This window comes from Rhinatrema bivittatum, chromosome 1 (assembly GCF_901001135.1).
Source record: "Rhinatrema bivittatum chromosome 1, aRhiBiv1.1, whole genome shotgun sequence".
In the NCBI taxonomy this organism is placed as follows: domain Eukaryota; kingdom Metazoa; phylum Chordata; class Amphibia; order Gymnophiona; family Rhinatrematidae; genus Rhinatrema; species Rhinatrema bivittatum.
Window position 1 is genome coordinate 396,255,702 of NC_042615.1, and position 22,869 is coordinate 396,278,570.

At 45.7% G+C, this 22,869-nt stretch overlaps 1 protein-coding gene across 1 annotated transcript in view; it reads left to right on the forward strand.

Annotated features, from left to right (window-relative positions):
• Nucleotides 1-22,869, forward strand: part of GAK (cyclin G associated kinase) — an 832,466-nt gene that overhangs the window by 543,504 nt on the left and 266,093 nt on the right. Inside the window, 1 exon segment of the mRNA XM_029601806.1 lies at nt 5,511-5,984. Coding sequence (XP_029457666.1) covers nt 5,511-5,984 — 474 coding nt within the window.

Sequence of the window (22,869 nt, forward strand, 5' to 3'; positions counted from 1 at the left end):
TGGTGAATGCTGTTTTCTCTGCGGAGTGTAACATCATTCACTTTCCTTGCATAGACTACTGCTAACCACTTTCAGTACATGCAAGGAGCTCTCACTTTTTTCAGGACTCACTATACATTTACTACCTGGGATTACTGTCACTGCCATAAATCCCTTCTGTAACACTTCTGGACACCACAGTCTTAAGACCCTCTTGTCCAGCATGCGCACAGACATTCTGATACATTGTTATATGTCCCTGCGCATATTTTCCATAACCTCAGCCTTTCAACTTTTCATGGTTGGGCTATGGGGTTTCTTCCCACTATGCATTTTTCTCATAATTCAAAACTGCTATGGGTTATATTCAGTGACATTCTATACTCAATGGACCTAAGTGGTTTCATTGCTTTCGTCCCTGATTCTTATCCCAGTTCGAACTAGGACCTAGTCTCCTTCGACTCATGCTCGCAATTCCTTAGGGTTATAAAGTTTCTCCTGAAAGCTGTCAACCCATTATGCATCTATTGCACTCCAGCATAGTTTCTCATAAACTTCCTGGACGTTGCACCCATGAGTTATGCCCTTATGCCTTCCAATACTGCTTTTGCAACAATTCTTTGTGCATACAGACAGACAGCATAGGGACAATGTGCTTTCCAACTCATAAGCACGCATTACCTCTTAGCTGCTCTGCTAGACAGCTGCGCAGCTCTACCCTTGGCCCTTGTTCACTTCATGCGTCCTTGGGCCACATATCTAAGAGATTTAATGAACGCTCTATCAGACCTTCTCCACGTATGTTCTATCCTCTCGAATGGTCTCAATTACATGTGTACAGGGCAAATCTTTTAACGCTGAGTTTAACTAAACTTTCCTCGGCGTCTGCATCATTCCATACGATGCACAGGTTCTGCTCCCTGCACATGTTTCCTATGCATTCCCTTAGAAGCCTTTTCTTCCATCAAAGGCCTCTTCAATATATCTCTTCTGCTGCCTCTCGTAGCCAGCATTCTTCTAATGTTGAACTGGGATGGGGTTCAGTATTCTTTTCCCCACTCCCTGACTGAGATCAGTATGCTTTCCCATACTTCTCAATCCATCATATCAGTAACCTTTTATTCTCTCACCAGTCAGTCCCAAATCATAGACTTACTGATGTTCTTAGGTTCTGGTAGCGTCACAAAACCTTCTAAACCTAAATCTTGCCGTTTAATATGGCAGGCTTTACCTCCTGACGCTAAAAAAAAAAAAAAGAGGTATTACCCCTTTTACTTTTCCACCATTTTTTCTTACTCCCTCGGATTCTGTTCTCCAGACATCCTCCACATAGATACACCTTTCTCTTAGGAGGTGTATCGTTTTGGGAGTTGGGTTCCCGTTTTCTGTAATCCTCTCTGAGTCGGCTTACCATGGATTATCCACTGATCAAGCCGCCTCTATTTCTCTAATCACGGAATGAACATATATATTCTCCTTATAAGTCTCATACATTCTACGTTTGAGCCTTTCCATTCCTCTCTTCCACAGTTTGGCAAGGGAACTTCTTTCCCTCTTAATGTCATTCCTGCCAGCAGGGTCCGTGAGTTATGCACTCTTTCCATACTCACCTGACTCCGTTCCTCTGCCACTGAGTAGTTCTACGCATTCAACTTTCTATCCTTTTCAGGTAGATGTTGTATCTCCTTTCCTCAGGAAATACTCTATTAATTTTTCCTAACCTCTCTCTCTCGCCCTAGGGAGAGACTGGGTTTTCCACATTCCTGGACAGTAATGCTGCGCTTACATTCTATCTATATTGCACTGCATTCCATGTGAATTCCACTTGACTCTTTCCTTCATGCAAGGGTCAAGCTGCTACTTCCAGTGGCCACACAGACCTAATCCTTCTGATTAAGTGGTCTATATTTCCTTTCCTACCAACAAGCAGACATTTCACTACAACACTGTGGGTATCCACATACTGTTGTGTCCGTCTTAGCCTTAACAGCTTCCCTTTGGTTACTGCTGCTTGTACTTTTTTATCAGGTTGCAGCCTGGAGTCCTCTCCATACCTTCGCAGCCTATTATTGCTTACATTTGACTAGCCGGCATGCTCCATGTTTGGCCAGTCCGCCTACTCTTACTTTTTTCAATTCACTACCCAACATCCTTCCACGAACCCATTATGGTGTTGCGGATGCCCTCCGTTCCCATTTCCACCTCAGTCGTTACGCCTTTGCGCATCTGCGGTGTATCTGGTGCATTCCCGGGCATCCTCAGCTCGGTACTCACCCATTTGTGAGGACTACCATCCTGCTTGTCCTGTGAGAAAGCAAATGTTGCTTACCTGATGTAACAGGTGTTCTCACAGGACAGCAGGATGTTAGTCCTCACGAAACCCGCCCGCCACCCCGCAGAGTTGGGTCTGTATACTTTTATTTTAGTTTCGCTTGCGCTTTTTAGCTATAAGACGAGACTGAGGGAGACACCTGTGGCTCACAGGGATAATTGCAGGCTGGGCATGCTCAGTGCACCCAGTGTGCTAGTGTCAGTCAAAGCTTGTTGAAACTTTGACAGAAAAGTTTTCCGTACAGGGCTCCATCCTCGATGTCACCCATTTGTGAGGACTAACATCCTGCTGTCCTGTGAGAACACCTGTTACATCAGGTAAGCAACATTTGCTATATCACTAAAAGAATATGGAAAAGAACCACAAAGACCCGAGTTTTACAGTTCAAAAACACAGACTTTGAGGAAATGGGGAAGTACCTGGAGGAAGAACTAAAAGGATGGGAGAAAGAGAGAGATGTGGATCAGCAGTGGACCAATCTAAAAGGAGCAATCACCAAGGCAACTGCTCTATATGTTAGAAATGTAAAGAAAAGCAAAAGAAAATTGAAACCTTTCTGGTTCTCAAAGGAGGTGGCTGACAAAATTAAAGCTAAAAGAACAGCATTCAAGAAATATAAAAGATCCCAAAGGGAGGAGCACAAAGAAGAATATTTGTTTCAACTGAGGGAGACGAAGAAATTAATCAAGTTGGCAAAAAGTCAAGCGGAAGAGAGGATTGCCAAGGAGATGATAAATGGTGACAACATTTTTCAGATACATCAGCGAAAAGAGAAAGGTGCAAAGTGGTATAGTGAAATTGAAAGGTGGTAATGATCAATGTGTGGAGAGAGATGAAGAAATGGCAGAAATATTAAACGAATACTTCAGCTCTGTGTTCACTAAAGAAGACCCTGGAGAAGGACCATCTCTACACAACAAGAAACTGGAGGGAAGTGGAATAGATGAAAATCCTTTTACAGTAGAAAATGTATGGGAAGAGCTAAAGAATCTGAAAGTGGACAAAGCCATGGGGCCTGATGGGATTCATCCAAGGATACTGAGGTAGCTCAGAGATCTTCTGGGGGTCCGCTGTGTGACCTGTTCAATAGATTCCTAGAAACAGGAGTGGTACCAAGAGATTGGAGAAGAGCGGTGGTGGTCCCGCTTCACAAGAGTGGGAACAGGGAGGAGGCTGGCAACTACAGACCAGTTAGCCTCACTTCGGTGGTGGGAAATGTAATGGAGTCACTGCTGAAAGAGAGAATAGTGAACTATCTACAGTCAGGAGAATTGATGGACCAGAGGCAACATGGATTCACCAGGGGAAGATCCTGTCAGACAAATCTGATTGACTTTTTTGACTGGGTAACTAAGGAATTGGATCGAGGAAGAGCGCTCGATGTCATCTACTTGGATTTCAGCAAAGCTTTTGATACGGTTCCGCACAGGAGACTGGTGAATAAAACGAGAAGCTTAGGAGTGAGTGCCGAGGTGGTGACCTGGATTGTAAATTGGTTGACGGACAGAAGACAATGTGTGATGGTAAACGGAACTTTCTCTGAAGAGAGAGCGGTTTTAAGTGGTGTACCGCAAGGATCAGTTTTGGGACCGGTCCTGTTCAATATCTTTGTGAGCGACATTGCGGACGGGATAGAAGGTAAGGTTTGTCTTTTTGCGGATGACACTAAGATCTGCAACAGAGTGGACACGCCGGAAGGAGTGGAGAGAATGAGACGGGATTTAAGGAAACTGGAAGAGTGGTCAAAGATATGGCAGCTGAGATTCAGTGCCAAGAAGTGCAAAGTCATGCATATGGGGAGTGGAAATCCGAATGAACTGTATTCGATGGGGGGGGAAAGGCTGATGTGCACGGAGCAGGAGAGGGACCTTGGGGTGATAGTGTCTATTGATATGAAGTCTGCGAAACAATGCGACAAGGCGATAGCAAAAGCCAGAAGAATGCTGGGCTGCATAGAGAGAGGAATATCGAGTAAGAAAAGGGAAGTGATTATTCCCTTGTACAGGTCCTTGGTGAGGCCTCACCTGGAGTACTGTGTTCAGTTCTGGAGACCGTATCTACAAAGAGACAAAGACAAGATGGAAGCGGTACAGAGAAGGGCGACCAAGAAGGTGGAGGATCTTCATCGGATGACATACGAGGAGAGATTGAAGAATCTAAATATGTACACCCTGGAGGAAAGGAGGAGCAGGGGTGATATGATTCAGACTTTCAGATACTTGAAAAACTTTAATGATCCAAAGACAACGACAAACCTTTTCCGTCGGAAAAAAATCAGCAGAACCAGAGGTCACGAGCTGAGGCTCCAGGGAGGAAGACTAAGAACCAATGTCAGGAAGTATTTCTTCACGGAAAGGGTGGTGGATGCCTGGAATGCCCTTCTGGAGGAAGTGGTGAAGTCTAAAACTGTGAAAGACTTCAAAGGGGCGTGGGATAAACACTGTGGATCCATCAAGTCTAGTGGGCGTAAATATAGAGGAGGCGGTAAAACACTGCACGGAGCGGCAGTAGCCACAGATGCATTCACGGAGCGGGATGCCAGTGGCCAGTAGTTGGTGTTCCACCTTCAGGCAGCAAAACACTGCACGGAGTGGCAGTAGCCACAGAGGCATTCACGGAGCGGGATGCCAGTGGCCAGTGGTTTGTGTGCCACCTTCACGGAGCGGAAGGATGGAGGGCTGCCATCTCCAAAAAAAAAAAAAAAACCAACAAAAAACAAACAATCAAAACAGAGGTGGGTAAGAGTATGGGGCAGGGGTGTGGCCGCTTGTTGCGGTGGTTGCTACCCCTGATTGAGCTGGATGTTCACTGGGATGCGGATAAGGCGCTGCTCTCTGCATTGGTGGAGGGGTGGAAGGGAATTGGGGCCGGAGGGTGCGGGAAGCCAATAGTGACGGGGGGGGGGGGGGGGGGGGAGATAAAAAAAAAATGGATAAACTGCGTAGCTTGCTGGGCAGACTGGATGGGCCGTTTGGTCTTCTTCTGCCGTCATTTCTATGTTTCTATATATGAAAACAGGAGGAGGAGTAGAATGTTTGCTGCTGGACTAAAATTAAATTTTATATGCTTAATGGAAATTATTTATATTGACAGTTCTTAAAGTCTGGTACAAATATGAATATTTTCTGTGTAGAGAATAAAGCTAGAATGGTAAAATGGTCAAAATATTGTTACTAATTTTTTTTTCCCCATCAAACAGATGGAAAAGATATAGAAGTTGAAGGGAAGGGCCATATTTCCAGGGAAGATATGGAAGGAGGGGAGGAGAGTGAGCCATCAGATGAAGGATTTGCTGCTTTCTCCAGTGAGCCCAGGACAGTGAGCATTGAAGAAAAGAGAAAATCTGCTCAGGGAGAAGATGTTAAAACTGAAGAATTCATTTCTGAAGTACATTTTGAATTGTCCACTGTTGAATCACATGCAATAAAAGTGGAAGACCATGTTGATTTACTTGGTTTGGACTCTGAGTGTAAACCAGAGCAGAATGTTCCTACCTCTGAAATGAAGAGCTCTTCTAGCAATGCAGATTTACTGAACAATTTGTTTATCAGTAGTACATCACAGAATTCTACTGAGGATCTGATAGGAGGACAAGATCTCTTTTTCAGCAGCCAACCACAATCTTCAGTTAATGCCTCAGTTACCTCTTCATCTGCAGCCATATCTTCTGCTGGTAAGTGATTTATATACATTTTTGTACTTGTCTATTAACTACCACATTGAAATAGTGTTATGTTTGCACCATCAAATGCTAAAGCAAATTCACCATTTAGTGAAAAATGTTGAAAATGTTTTCAAATAACCCAATCCTAGTAGAGCACATCAACAATTAGAAGAGTGCAGCAGCACTGCATTCGTGCCTAGATGTTAAGTTTCAATAACAATACAGGAGATTTCCATCAAAATATCAGCTAACATATTCTTTGACAGTGTTCTCCCTAATGAGTTGTTTGTGTTTTTATTTCTACCTGTTTTATGATGATGTTTTCTGGAAGACTTTCTGCATAAGATTGTAATGGAGGTTTATATCAGAAAGGAGGGAAAAGAGGAGAAAGTAATGTCACGCAGAGTGATGGCTGCTTGAAGGGCCTGCTCCTGATGCTGATTTTGTGAATCCTCAATATTCTTTGCAATCCATCAATAAAAACCCATCAAAATTTCACTGAGAGCTACGGAGACGAGCAATGTTGGTGACGAAGAAATTAGTTGATTTAAAACATTTCTGCTATGAGACCGGTGTGCAGTGGGATGGAGAGATAGAGGAGGAGATCAGAGAAGATGGTGCCAATTGAGGATACTGTGTCGTTGACATCACATCTGTCTGTTCTGGGCCATGGTCCAGCTCAAAAACGATTACCATGGCAGACTTCCTAAGTTGGTTTAATGAGCTCCAACAAGATATGGGCTTGCTGAAAAAGGAGCTAACACTTGTTAGCGACTTGCGCAAAGATTTTGCAGATTTAGGGGCGTGTGTAGATGACACAGAATACGGATTGCAAGAGCAGGAAGCAACCTGGGAACAGTCTGAGAAAGAGCTAAAGGTTTTAAAAGAGGAGAGTGGAGAGCTGAAAGAATGGAAGGAGTAACCTGTGCTTACGAGGTGTACCAGAGGGGCCGAAGGTTTTGGACTGTGCACATGTGGCAAACTATCTATATGGCGATCTTGGGGCAAGATGAAGCAGAGGGGATCCCTGTTAATGATTTTTATCGAATGCATCGAGCCCTAGCCAAACCACAGGGGAACATGATGAGAGAGATAGTGGTGTGTTTACATTAATGAGATTAAAGAAAAAGTTTTGGCTCAAGCAAAAGAATTGAGACTTTCAGTGGTGCGGTCATATGGTGGAAATTTATCAAGACCTTTTACTGGTAATGATCCAAAAGAGAAGGGAATTCAAAGATATTCTTCAAATATTGAGAGAGAGGAACTATAGGTACACATGGCTGTTCCCATTTGTATTACAATTCTCACTCAACAATGTGATATTCCAGGTTAAACATGTGGAAGAAGCAGCCAAGATTCTACAGACTGTGAAATTACTGAATCAAGCGAGCCAACTTTGGGCAACACGCCACCATCTTTTGCTAAGGAGTCAGCCATTAGATGGCAAAGGGTGAAGTTGGGAGGAAGAAATCTATGCAGGCAATCTGGTAGTTCCGTGTCCTTAAGAGAAGCAGCAACCTGAATAAGGACAGTGATGGGAGTCTTCATGCTCACAGCCAATGGGTGGTCTTTGGAGCAGGGGGGAGCCTGAAGAATTGTTTTGGAGTTATTGAAAAAGGACATATACTTACATGACGGATTACTGATTATAGTTGCCTATAATTGTTCGCGCAACCCGGCGCAAACAAATCTACGCCCGATTTTATAACATGCGTGCGCAGCTGCGCACATGTTATAAAATCCAGGGTCGGCGCACGCAAGGGGGTGCACAATTGTGCAACTTGCGCGAGCTGAACCACGCAGCCTGCCTCCATTCCCTCCGCCCCCCCAGCCCTATCTAAACCCCCCCCCCCCATACCTTTATTGAAGAAGTTACGCGTGCCAGCCGACGGCCGGCCCGCGATCCCGGGCACAGCAGCAAATGGCCGCTGTGCCTGGAGGCTCAGGCCATACCCCGCCCCTTTTTGCAAGCCCCGGGACGTACACGCATCCCGCTTGCGCGTGTGCTGCCAAGCTTATGCAAGATAGGCTTGGCGTGCGCAGGGGCAGCTTTTCGGGGGTTACGTGTGTATCTTTCGCGCGTAACCCTTTGAAAATCTGCCCCATATAGCGCAGCTCACTGCTTCAATGGCAGGGGGGAATGAAGATAAGAGGATGTACATTCAAACAACTACCAACGAGGACTGAATTGCATAGTCTGGGTAAACAAATAAGCATGGGAGTAGCTTGCTTATTGCAGCGGTTACTACCCCTAACCAATTAGGCTTGATACTTCACTTTTATGCAGCTCCAGCATTGCTTTCTACATCAGTGGCAGGGGTGGAAGGAAATTAGAACCAAAAAAGTTACCAATAAGGGCCTTGACCTCAGCGGTCAAAGTAACAGATAAGTATAAGAAAAATAACTGGGAAAGCTTGTTGGGCAGACTGGATGGGCTGTTTGGCCGCCTTCTGCTGTCATTTCTGTTTCTATGTAAAGAAAAAGCATGAGAGATTAATGACAATGCAACACTTTCTGCTGCAGCTTTTTGTGTCTTATGTAGTAAAAAAATAAATATTGTGGAATGGGCATATTTTCTAAGGATATTGTGGTGGATGCATTATCTTCTATTAAAGATGTGGAGGGAAGATAATATAGTCAAATTTAGATTGCATAAGGAGATAAATACCTTGGTGAATTTGTACACACCCAATGTTTCACAAGGTTGTTTTTCGATGGTTTGTCTAAGGTATTACCACAATGGGCAGAGGGATTTATTATTATTGGGGGAGATTTCAACTTAACCAGGTACATGTATTTGGATAATAGCGGGGGGAGCCAGGTTCCATTTAGTTCGCATAGAAAGTGTTTGAAAGCTTTGATGGGGGACTGAGGGCTAACTGATGTTTGGTGATTGCACTCCACAGAGCGTAATTTTATACCTTTTACTCCAAGGCACACAAGGTTTATTCTAAAATAGATTTTCTGGTTGATACATTTTTTTTAAACTGGTGGATACTGATATAGGAGTAACAACTTGGTCAGACCATGCCCTAATTTAAATGACTATCAGGATTTTTGGGGAGGGGGGGGCATATGGGAAAAGGTAGGCTTAATGAAAGTCTGCTGGAGGACCAGGAGTATTGTGAACAATTACAATTGGAGTTAGAGTATTTGAGGAAGAATGATAAAGGGGAAGTATCAGAGGTGGTGTTAAGGGATTGCTTAAAGGCTGTGGCTAGGGGAAAGTTTATTGCAAGGACTTCCCAGAAGAAAAAACAAAAGGAGCAGATCAGGATAAAGCTGTTATTGGAAATAAGCAAGTTGGAATTATTACATAAACAGAGAGCATCCTCTAATTTAGGCCCTAAATTGAACTCCTTACAATCTGAGTTGAAAAATTTGGATGTGGAGGATGTCTTATTTCATTTAGATTAAGTACAACAGTAGTACTTTGAAGGGGATAATAAGGTGAGCCATTGATTAAGCTAGCAAGTTGAAGGTTTGAAGGACCCAGAGTCAGATCTTGAAAATTAAGGACAGGACAGGGAAGATTTTTTATTTATTTAATATTTTTACTATTTTTTTCATGACATGGATCCATCAAACCGGTTTACATTTAACAAAGTGTGCAAGAAAAGAGATAACTCAAACAACTGTAACAAGAGCATTGTAAGGAAAGTGACAGTTACAATAAAACAGGGTATTGGATAATGAGGGTATTAGTGGTTGGTTTTCTCAATTCTACCAAGAGCTGTATGCAAAACAGATGGATATCAAACTGGAGGACGTAGATGGATATTTGGAAATTGTTTCACTCCCCCAGGTCAGTGAGGGGACAGCAGAAGAGATTAAACAAGGAAATAAGTTCGAGGTATAGCAAGTGATTAAGGAACTGAAAAAATGGAAGTCTCCAGGATTAGATGGCTTTTCTGCAGGTTTATATAGGTCAGTGTCATCTGTTCCAACTCCACTGGCCGCAATGTTTTATTTTTTGTTTTTGGATAAAGATATAGTGGGTGACACCAATCAGGTGGGGATTACGATATTGTCCAAGCCAGGGAGATGTGACGCTATACAGGTCTTATAGACTTATTTCTTTAATTAATCTAGATTTGAAGATTTTGGTCAAAATCCTGGTGCAGAGGCTGGGATCCATTGCTCCTGGGTTGATTTATTCAGACCAGATGGGATTTGTCCCGTGGAGGCTAGTGTCAAATTATGTGAAGAGGGTGATCAATTTGGTTTAGTGGGCACAGCAATAACAGTGTCCTGCAATTTTGTTGACCATCAATGTTGAAAAAGCCTTTGATACAATACGTTGGGATTATTTATTCAAAGTCTTGGAAAAACCGGGTCTGAGAGATAGCTTTGTAAAATGGATTAAAAATTGTATACCAAACCGAGTGTTTGTATTAACATACATGGAGGATGTTCACCAACTTTTCAGATAGAGCAAGGTACTACGGTAGGCAGGGGTGTCCTCTTTCACCATTATTTGCGCTTTATTTAGAACATTTAGCACCAAGAATAAGGAAAGCTACTGCAATACAGGGGATCAGGGTGGGGAATGAGGATTATGAAATTTCCATGTTTGCAGATATTTTGTTCACTCTATTAGACCCCGAACAGTCCTTGCTTTTGCTGCTGGCTGAGTTGAAACAGTTTAGAAGGGTTTCAGGGTATAAACTGAATGCAGATAAATCGGAACTATTGAATATTTCTCTTTCTGAGGAACAGGAGTCTCGTATGAAATCTAACCTCCCATTTAAAATAGTTAAACAAGGAGTAAAATATGTGGGTGTGTAAATTAGCTCCAAATTGGAAGATCTGTTTGGATTAAATTAAGGGAATTTATAGAAGGAGAGATGCGGACTTGCTAAGGTGGGAGAGGGGCGACTTTTCTTGGCTAGGCAGAATTGCTATTATAAAAATTAATATTTTACCTAGGATCTTTTACCTATTTCAGACCTTATCGGTTTTATATCTGAAGGCAATGTAACATTTTTCATTTTCTTTGGAAGAGGAGGATGCCCAGAGTGGTGAAGCATGTGATGTATCTACCTAAGGACAGAAGGAGGGTTGGGGGTCCCTTGTTTACCATGATATTCGTAGCAGCCCATCTAAAAGTGGTATTAGAATGGCATAAAGGAGAAGACAGTAAGAGATGGACTTTAATGGAAAAGGTGATGCTGAATGGTATACCTCCAGAAGTTATGATATGGCTGCCTAAGCGGGTAAGAATGCCTGGGGTACTTTCTCTGGTAATAACTCTTTCTCCTAGGACAAGCAGGATGGTAGTCCTCATAGGTGGGTGACATCATCAAATAGACCCCAGCACGGAAAACTTTGGCCAAAGTTTCTGGAAGCTTTGCCTGGCATGCTCAGCATGGCACTATCCGCGCAAGATCCCCCTTCAGTCTCTCTTTTTCCGTGGTGCAGTTGCCTCACGATTTTTTGAATCTCTGCTTAATCTTCCTTTTTTTGTGCTCTACATTAGCAATTTTCTCCCATTCCATCGTCGGGTCCCCCTTCACCAGTCAGTGTTTCTCCTTGGCACGCTAGGTAAAAATTTTCCACCCTTCTTTGTGGTTGATTCCCTGCATCCCACTTCTCGGTGGCTTCTGTTGGTGCCCCCCAGTGCCCGCGGACCATGTCCATCACGGGTCCACATGAAGTTTGCATCCTCCTGGAGGCACTGCATGATGTCCGAGGGTGTCAGTTGTTTGATCAGATTACCTCCAAGAGCCATTGTGCTCGGCTCAATAAAATGGAGAAACTTTTTGGTTCCAAAAAATCTGCTTCATCCACACCTGGGGGCCAGGGGGAACCGCTTGATAGGCTCCTCCACTCCACACCCCCAGTGATACCTTCCAAAGACCGAGGGAATGGTGACCAGTCCTCCATGGTCTCGCCGCTTTCCGGGACGTCTGGATCCTCCGCCTCCTCAGTGCCGGGGAAAAGCCGGGCCAAGCACATAGGAGATCTCGCAAGCATCAAGACCGGTCGCCATCGGCACACGGCTCCGGTTCTGGTGCGCTACCGGCGGCTGCTGTATCGTCACTAAAACAACCCCGTGGTATGGAGGCCCCATCCTCCAATAGACCCAGGAGAGTTCCATGCATTCCCCACCGATATCTGTGTTGGGCACTGTGCCCCCTTGGAGACCTGAGGACGCACCAGTGACCCCCTCCCTCAGTCCTGTCCTCACTGAACTTTCAGGAGGAGTTGGACCACAGGGTGCAGACTGTGGTGCTCCGAGCTCTACGGAGCACTGAGCCGCTCCAATCACCGGCCCCCATACGGGAACCAGAGCCCGCGCCATCTATCTTGGTGCCCCGCTCGAGCGTCTGGATGTACTACTTGATGCCCTACTGTCGCAGCCAGTGCCTAAGGGACCCTCTGTTCCCCTGCAGCCACCGATGCCACCCTCGGGAGCAATCCCCATAATTGGGTCTTCCGAGGAGGAAGACGTACTGCGCTGTGGTTCTGAAGCCTCTGTTCCTGAGCCTTTGCCCAGACCCTCCAGCCTCCCGTGGCTTCCGGTACCACCGTTGCTGCCGGGACCATCAATTCCCTCTATGCCCTCTGTGCCTTTGAGACCCTCTGAGCCCACGACAAAGGATTTACACAGGCCTCACCTGCACAGGACCCACGATGGCCTCAGCGAGGAAGAAAGTCCTTACGATCCATGGGGGAATGATTCTTCAGAGTCATCTTCTGAGATCTCTGATGACCCCCTTTGCCATCAGAGGAAAGGCTTCGGTCTCCTCCGGAGGACCTCTCCTTTGTGGGTTTTGTCAGAGACATGGCCAATGCTATCCCCTTCCAGCTTCTCATGGAGGAGGATGCACGACATAAATTGTTGGAGGTCCTCCAATTTGTCGATGCTCCTAAGGAGACAGTGGCTGTTCCCATTCATGACATCTTTAAGGATCTTCTCCTTCGGATGTGGGAGCACCCCATATCCATTTCTCCAGTGAATAAGAAGGCGGATGCCACCTACCTAGTACAGCATAAGAATATAAGAAATTGCCATGCTGGGTCCAACAGAGGCCAAACCAAGCCACAAGAACCTGGCAAGTACCCAAACACCAAGAAGATTCCATGCTACTGATGCAATTAATAGCAGTGGCTATTACCTAAGTAAACTTGATTAATAGCAGTTAATGGACTTCTCCTTCAAGAACTTATCCAAACCTTTTTTGAACCCAGCTACACTAACTGCACTAACCACATCCTCTAGCAACAAATTCCAGGGTTTAATTGTTTGTTGAGTGAAAAAGAATTTTCTTTGATTAGTCTTAAATGTGCTACTTGCTAACTTCATGGATTGCCCCCTAGTCCTTCTATTATCCGAAAGTGTAAATAATCGATTCACATTTTCTCGTTCAAGACTTCTCATGATCTCTATCATATCCCCCTTCAGCCGTCTCTTCTCCAAGCTGAACAGCCTTGCCTCATAGGGGAGCTGTTCCATTTCCTTTATCATTTTCATTGCCTTTCTCTGTACCTTCTCCATCGCAACCTTATCTTTTTTGAGATGCGGCAACCAGAATTGTACACAGTATTCAAGGTGCTGTCTCACTATGGAACAATACAGAGGCATTATGACATTTTCCATTTTATTAACCATTCCCTTCCTAATAATTCCTAACATTGTTTGCTTTTTTAACTGCTGCAGCACACTGAGCCGATGATTTCAAAGTATTATCCGCTATGATGCCTAGATCTTTTTCCTGGGTGGTAGCTCCTAATATGGAACCTAACATTGTGTAACTACAGCAAGGGTTATTTTTCCCTATATGCAACACCTTGCACATGTCCACATTAAATTTAATCTGCCATTTGGATGCCCAATCTTCCAGTCTTGCAAGGTCCTCCTGTAATGTATCACAAGCTGCTTTTGATTTAACTACTCTGAATAATTTAGTATCATCCACAAATTTCATATCCTCGCTCGTCGTATTCCTTTCCAGATCATTTATAAATATATTGAAAAGCACCGGTCCAAGAACAGATCCCTGAGGCACTCCACTGTTTACACTTTTTCACTGAGAAAATTGACCATTTAATCCTACTCTCTGTTTACTGTCTTTCAACCAGTTTGTAATCCACTAAAGGACATCGCCTCCTATCCCATGACTTTTTAGTTTTCTTAGAAGCCTCTCTTGAGGAACTTTGTCAAACGCCTTCTGAAAATCCAAATTCACTACATCTACCGGTTCACCTTTATCAACATGTTTATTAACCCCTTCAAAAAAATGACTGTATACTCAAGAAAAAACATATAACTCATAATCCCAAGAAAACAAATTGTATCACATTTTCTCACAGGACAAGCAGGATGGTTGTCCTCACAAATGGGTGACATCGAGGATGGAGCCCACCACGGAAAACTTCTGTCAAAGTTTAAACAGAACTTTGACTGGCCCCTACTGGGCATGCCCAGCAAGGCACTGACCCTGCAGCCAGCAGGGGTCTCCCTTCAGTCTTCTTTTTTCCGCGCAGCAGTTGCCACGCGGTGAAAGGAGCTCTCTTACCACGTTCCTGACAGGAATTCGGTTTTTTTCTTTCCGAAGAAAATTTGCCCCTCAGGGGTCTCCCTTCGACAAATTTTTGTCACCTTTGCGGAAACCGGTAAGTTTTTTTCCCATTTTTCATCGACTGCCGTCGATTTTGGCCCTCGAGGCCTGTTGGCACTTACCGAGCCCGCGCCTAAATTTGGCCTTAAGCCATGGCGACGGGGTTCCGTCGATGTCCGGATTGTACCCGGACTATGTCAATCACAGACCCCCATAGGGTTTGTGTTTTGTGTTTGGGTAGTGAGCATGATGTCCTGACTTGCACCAAATGTGCCTTAATGACACCTAAGGGTCGCAAGGCCAGGATGGAGAAGATGGGGCTCCTCTTCCATGCACCCACCCCAACGCCATCGATAGCATCGACGTCATCGGAACCGGCACCGTCGAAGTTGCACCACCATCGTCAACCCTCCGGTGACCGTCCACCATCGATGACTTCTCGGCCGTCGACTCCTGTCCCCTCCCCGGATGGGCGAGGAGACCGGAAAGACAAGCATCGCCATCGACGGCACAAGTCTCGGCCTGTCGAGGATCCACAGCCATCGACCTCTGAGCAGGCCGAGCCACCGACTAAGAGGCCTCGATCAGACTTGGCACCGTCCACGTCTCGTTCGCAGGCATCGAGGAAACCCTCACCCTCTCCGGGTGTGGGAGCCGTGATCCCACCGGTTACGGTGGTCCCTCCGGCTCTGCCTCAGCCTCCCTCTCCCGTCGAGCCGGGTATTGTTACCCCTGGTCTCCGGGCAGAACTGGACCGGCTGGTCCAGGAGGCCATCGAGAAAGCGATGCAAAGATTCCATCCTCCATCGGCACCGTCTCCGGCACCGATTCCGGCACCGCCTCCGGCATCGACACCGACACCGCCACCGAGGAAGGAACCGACCACCGAACCTTTGGTGGAAGTGCTCGCACCGCTACTACAACGCATGGAGGCACTTTTACATGCCTTTCCATCGATGATTCCAGTAGCACCGACAGCGCCATCGTCTCCGACTGGATTTTCATCGGCGGGAGAAACACCGTTCCTGATTCCCCCTTCCGGGGTGGTCCCATCGGTGCCTTCTCGTATATCTCCACTGTTTTATCCTTCGGCTCCATCGGTTCCAAGACCGGCACCGACTCCATCGGCAGCACCGAAGCCCTCGATGCCGTTCCCAGTACCGATTGTACCACCGGTTCCTCCAAGGTTTCCTTCGATGCCTTCGGATCCTCAACCAGGTCCATCGGGGCTTCAACCCCCAAGTGATCCCTATGATACCTCGGGTGATGATACATCTTCTGACACAGATTTACCATCACCGCCTTCTCCTACAGAGAGTAGAAAAAGATCTCCTCCAGAGGATCTCTCCTTTATTAATTTTGTAAAGGAGATGTCCGAAATTGTACCTTTTCAGCTGCAATCTGAGACCGATGACAGACACCAGATGATGGAACTGCTTCAATTTTTGGATGCTCCAAAAATCATCGCTTCCATCCCCATTCACCAGGTGTTTCTCGATCTCTTAAAGAAAAACTGGGAATCTCCTTCATCTGTATCACCAGTTAACAAGAAGGCTGACTCCACATACCTCGTCCAGTCTACACCAGGCTTTCAAAAGCCTCAACTGGATCATCGCTCTGTTGTACTTGAGTCCGCGCAAAGAAAGGCCAAGCGTCTAAAGCCACACTCTTCCACTCCACCTGTCAAGGACAATAAATTCCTAGACAGTGTGGGACGGAAAGTGTACCATGGAGCTATGCTGATTTCCCGCATAGCCTCATATCAACTCTACATGACGCAATATAACAGAGCCATCCTTAAACAGATGCAAGATTTCGCTGACACATTACCGGACCAATACCAGCCACAGCTTCAAGCTCTTCTTAACAAAGGGTTTGAAGGGGGAAGCACGAGATCAGAACGGCTTACGACATCTTCGATGCTTCCACAAAAGTTTCAGCTACTGCCATCTCGGCCAGACGTTGGGCTTGGTTAAAGTCATCCAACCTTCGCCCAGAGGTCCAGGATCGTTTGGCGGATTTACCCTGCTTAGGGGACAATTTGTTTGGGGAACAAATTCAGCAAATTGTAGCTGAATTAAAAGATCACCACGAGACGTTGAAACAACTTTCTTCTGTTCCGTCTGAGGTTTCCTCCAAACAACCACCTAAGAAGGACTCTAAAAAGTCGTTCTTTCGGCCACGCCGTTACTACCCTCCATCGGCCAGGCCTCGTCCAGCTCGATCCTCTACCAGGCCCCAGCCACGTCAGCCTAGGAAACAAAGGCCTACTGTAGCCCCTCCTCCTGGGCCTGCGACTGGCCTTTGACTCCCCTGTAGGGAACACATGCCAAACCCCTCTTCCAGACATCCCTGTAGGAGGTCGACTGTACCATTTTCTACAGGCTTGGTTGCAGATCACCTCAGATCAGTGGGTGCTAACAATTATCGCACAAGGTTACCACCTCAACTTCATAACTCTTCCAGCAGACTCCCCGCCTCTTCAAGCGTGGAGTCTAACCACCCATTTGGCTCAATTACAACAGGAAGTATCTCTTCTTCTGCAATCGAATGCTATAGAACCTGTCCCTCCCTCTCAACGAGGCAAGGGATTCTATTCCAGATACTTCCTAATTCCAAAGAAATCAGGGGGACTACGTCCCATTTTGGACCTTCGAGCCCTCAACAAATACCTTTAAAAAGAAAAGTTCAAGATGGTAACCCTGGGCGCGCTGCTCCCTCTGCTACAAAGAGGGGATTGGCTGTGCTCTCTCGACCTCAAGGACGCTTATACCCACATTGCGATCACACAATCCCATCGCAAATATCTGCGGTTTCTGGTAGGCCGCGACCATTATCAATACCGGGTACTACCTTTCGGTCTGGCGTCTGCTCCACGAGTCTTTACCAAATGTCTCGTAGTGGTAGCAGCATTCCTAAGGAGGGAAGGTGTCCACGTCTACCCCTACCTGGACGATTGGCTAATCAGGGCCTCCACCCAACAGATAACTCAATCCTCCCTAAAATTGACAATACAAACCCTACATTCTTTAGGGTTTCTTGTCAATTACGAGAAATCTTGCTTAGTCCCATCTCAAACCTTATCCTTCATTGGAGCAGACTTGGACACCTTGCAAGCAAAAGCCTACCTTCCGCTTCAACGAGTCCAAACTCTCATGTCCCTAGCTCGCCAGCTTCAGTCTCAAAACACTGCCACGGCTCGCCAATTCCTCATTCTCCTAGGACACATGGCATCCTCGGTTCAAGTCACTCCCATGACCCGACTAGCCATGAGAGTAACACAATGGACTCTACGACACCAATGGATTCAAGCTTTTCAGCCTCTGTCCTCCATAGTCACAGTTACACAAGCGCTGCGCCTGTCCTTAACCTGGTGGACGATTCAGGTCAACCTCCTTCAGGGCTTACCTTTTCTCCCACCGGATCCGCAAGTAATCCTAACCACCGACGCTTCTCACATCGGTTGGGGAGCCCATGTGGACGACTTCCAAACCCAAGGGTTATGGTCCAAGGAGGAAGCCGAACACCAGATAAATTTCCTGGAACTTCGTGCAATCCGCTATGCGCTCCGAACTTTCAAAGATCGTCTAATTCATCAGATAATCTTAATCCAGACGGACAACCAAGTGACCATGTGGTACATAAACAAGCAGGGAGGCACAGGATCCTTCCTTCTGTGTCAGGAAGCTGCGCAGATTTGGGCGGAAGCCCTCTCCCACTCCATGTACCTCAGGGCCACTTACCTGCCGGGAGTAGACAATGTATTGGCGGACCAGCTAAGCCGTGTCTTCCAACCACACGAGTGGTCACTCAACCCTCTCGTAGCGTCCTCACTGTTTCGGAAGTGGGGTTTTCCCCGCATAGACCTCTTTGCGTCCCCTCAGAACCACAAAGTGGACAATTACTGCTCTCTCATTCGGAGCCAGCACTCTCGACCGAGAGATGCATTCTCCCTCAGGTGGACAACCGGTCTGCTCTATGCATTCCCTCCACTTCCTCTTGTGTCAAAGACTCTCGTGAAGCTACGTCAGGACGGAGGAACCATGATCCTGATAGCACCTTACTGGCCACGCCAAGTATGGTTTCCAATAATCCAGGATCTCTCCATCCGCAGGCACATTCCTCTGGGAAAGGACCCGCATCTGCTCACTCAAAACGACGGATGCCTCCTCCATCCCAACCTCCAAGCCTTGTCCCTGACGGCATGGATGTTGAAAGGTTAGTCCTTCAACCATTTAACCTTTCGGATTCCGTTTCTCGGGTCCTGATAGCTTCACGAAAGCCTTCCACAAGAAGGTCTTACTCATACAAATGGAAAAGGTACACATCATGGTGCACTTCTCAGTCCCTTGATCCCCTTTCCTGTCCAATCTCAAAATTCTTGGACTATTTATGGCATCTCTCTGAATCAGGTCTTAAAACCTCTTCTATACGAATGCATATCAGTGCGGTAGCCGCCTTCCATAAGGGTATTGGGGGTAATCCTATTTCAGTACAACCCCTCGTAACATGCTTTCTTAAGGGATTGCTCCATCTAAAGCCTCCCTTGCGTCCTCCGGCCCCATCCTGGGACCTTAACCTGGTTCTTGGTCGTCTAATGAAACCACCTTTCGAACCTCTGCACTCCTGTGACTTGAAATATCTCACTTGGAAAGTGTTATTCCTTTTGGCTGTTACTTCAGCTCGCAGGGTTAGTGAATTACAGGCCCTAGTTACCTATCCGCCTTACACTAAGCTCCTGCAGGACCGGGCGGTACTCCGCACTCACCCTAAATTTTTGCCTAAGGTAGTTTCGGAGTTTCATATCAATCAATCTATCGTACTACCTATCTTTTTTCCCAGGCCCCACTCCAACTCTGGAGAACAGACTCTGCATACCCTAGACTGTAAACGGGCTCTAGCTTTTTACCTGGACCGTACAGTTTCTCACAGGAAGAGCACTCAGTTGTTTGTCTCTTTCCATCCTAACAAATTAGGACAACCTGTGGGTAAGCAGGCTCTTTCCTCCTGGTTGGCGGACTGCATTTCTTTCTGCTATGAGCAGGCTGGCATTCCTTTTCAAGACCGTGTTAAAGCACACTCTGTGAGGGCCATGGCGACGTCAGTGGCACACCTTCGATCGGTGCCGCTTCCTGACATCTGCAAAGCTGCAACCTGGAGTTCTCTCCATACCTTTGCAGCCCACTATTGTTTGGACAAGGCTGGAAGACAGGACTCCATCTTCGGCCAATCTGTCTTGCGTAACCTTTTCCCAACGTGATGTACCAACACCCTTCCACCTCCCGGTAGGGTGCGGATGCCCTTTCCCAAATTCCAACCCAGTTGTTGTGCCTGTTGCACGTCATTGGGTGCATTTGGTGCAAGTCAGGACATCCTCAGCTCGGTACTCACCCATTTGTGAGGACAACCATCCTGCTTGTCCTGTGAGAAAGCAAATGTTGCTTACCTGATGTAACAGGTGTTCTCACAGGACAGCAGGATGTTAGTCCTCACGAAACCCGCCCGCCACCCCGCGGGGTTGGGTTTGTTTTGTTTTTACTTTTAGGCACTGCCTGTAGCTTTGAAAATCAGACTGAAGGGAGACCCCTGCTGGCTGCAGGGTCAGTGCCTTGCTGGGCATGCCCAGTAGGGGCCAGTCAAAGTTCTGTTTAAACTTTGACAGAAGTTTTCCATGGTGGGCTCCATCCTCGATGTCACCCATTTGTGAGGACTAACATCCTGCTGTCCTGTGAGAACACCTGTTACATCAGGTAAGCAACATTTGCTATCCCATAATTTGGGGGAGAAGGAGGAAACTCATATAACCTTACTATCATATTTGTTGTAAAAGTAACATCTCAGAAGGATCCAGGAGATTATATCATTTTACTGGGCCATAGTCTCAAGTTCGCAACCTGATTTTTATCTACAATAAATGTTTCTAAATGTGTGGGATCAACGAAACCGAATTTCTTCCCTTGGTAGTTAATCAGACACAAGCAAGGAAACTTTAAGAAGAAGGTAGCTCCTAATGCCAACACACGATCTCTTAAAGATAGAAAATACCTTCTTCTTACTTGAGTGGCTCTTGCCACATCTGGAAATATTTGGACTCTATGTCCACAAAACAATACATCCTTGTGTCTGAAGAACCTCCTAAATAGATTTTCTTTGTCTAGCTCAGCTAAACATGAAACAAAAAGAGTTGCACGGTTATTAATCAGGTCCACTGACTCTTCAAGAAAAGTCGATACACCTGGAGAAGATATTGATTCTGCTACATTTTGTCCGCCAGGACTTCTAGGTGACTTTTTAAGCAAATAGTAAATCTTTGATACTTTAGGGATTTCCTCTTCCTCATATAGTAAATTCTCCTTCAAATATTTTTTAAACATCTCCCATGGGGAGAGGAGCCTAGTTATAGGAAAATTAATAATCCTTAAATTTTTTGCTCTATGTAGATTCTCAATATATTCAACTTCCTTTCGAATAGCTAAACTATCCGAATAAAAGCATTTTCAGAATTTTGGATCAATTGAACTTTAGTTGTAATCGCCAAAATTTCTTCCTCACATTTATCAAATTTCTTTCCCTGTTCTTCAATCAAACTACTATTAGTTCTTATTAAAGTTAATAGGGACTCATTCATCTTATTCACATTGCTATCCAGTTTTAGAATCATATTTCCAAGATCTGACATAGTAACATTTTCAGGTAATTTAACAGGACTAGTTAATATCATTTCTTTAGAATCAGCTAAAACTGATGCAACGGTATTCGCAGTCCTATGAACATTGACCTGTGAATTCAGGTCTAAGTCCCCTTGGGCCGCTCCTACGAGACTTCCAGTTGCGATCGCTCCTGTTGGTTGAATTGGAGACTTTGGACCGTCGCCAGGACTCAGGGAGATCAGTGACGATTCTCCCAAGCTGTCCTCTCGGGGCGTTCCCATCAGTTTCACAACATGATGGTCCATTGGGCCTTTAAGTTGTTGATGCAGAGGAGAAGAAGTGGAGATTTTTGCTTTCTCTTTCTACCCATTAAGAAACATATATTTAAAAGTCAAAACAAAAAGTCTCTCCGGCCTCTTCTGGCCTCTTCCGGTCTAAGCCGACCAAAGCCGCGCGCCCCTTCGGCGACGCACCGGTGGCTGCAGGGCGCCGCCCTTCCGCTGATTTTATAGTCAGTTGGGAGGCGTCTCTACTGACGTCACTAGCCAGCGACTCAGTTCTCTCACCGGGATGTTGTCTCGGGTAGCCAGTTCAGGTGCAGATTGGGAAAGCAGTGGCCTCCTCCCTTCTCCTCACGCTCCTCACGATATCGCCGCCCTTCCGCTGATTTTATAGTCAGTTGGGAGGCGTCTCTACTGACGTCACTAGCCAGCGACTCAGTTCTCTCACCGGGATGTTGTCTCGGGTAGCCGGTTCAGGTGCAGATTGGGAAAGCAGTGGCCTCCTCCCTTCTCCTTCTCACGCTCCCCCAAACCATGTCTTTCTATATGCTCTACGATTTTGATCTTTAGAATAGTTTCCACTATTTTTCCCGGCACTGAAGTCAGGCTCACTGATCTATAGTTTCCTGGATCGCCCCTGGAGCCCTTTTTAAATATTGGGGTTACATTGGCCACTCTCCAGTCTTCAGGTATAATGGATGATTTTAATGATAGGTTACAAATTTTAACTAATAGATCATAAATTTCATTTTTTAGTTCCTTTAGTACCATAGGATGCATTCCATCCATTCCAGGTGATTTGCTACTCTTTAGTTGTTAATCTGGCCTACTACAATCTTCCCGGTTCACAGTGATTTGGTTCAGTTCGTCTGACTCATCACCCTTGAAAACCATCTCCGGAACTGGTATCTCCCCAACATCCTCATTAGTAAACACAGAAGCAAATAATTCATTTAGTCTTTCTGCAATGGCCTTATCTTCCCTAAGAGCCCCTTTAACCCCTCCATCAACTAACGGTCCAACCGACTCCCTCACAGTTTTCTTGCTTTGGATATATTTTAAAAGTTTTTATTATGAGTTTTTGCCTTTTCGGCCAATTTCATTTCAAATTCTCTCTTCGTCTGTCTTATCAATGTTTGACACTTAACTTGACAATGCTTATGCTTTATCCTATTTTCTTCAGATGGATCCTTCTTCCAATTTTTGAAGGATGTATTTTGGCTAAAATAGCCTCTTTCACCTCACCTTTTCACCATGCCGATAATCGTTTCGCCTTCCTTCCACCTTTCTTAATGAGTAGAATACACCTGGACTGTGCGTATAGGATTGTATTTTTAAACAGTGTTCATACCTGTTGAACACTTTTAACCTTTGCAACTGCACCTTTCAGTTTTTTTCT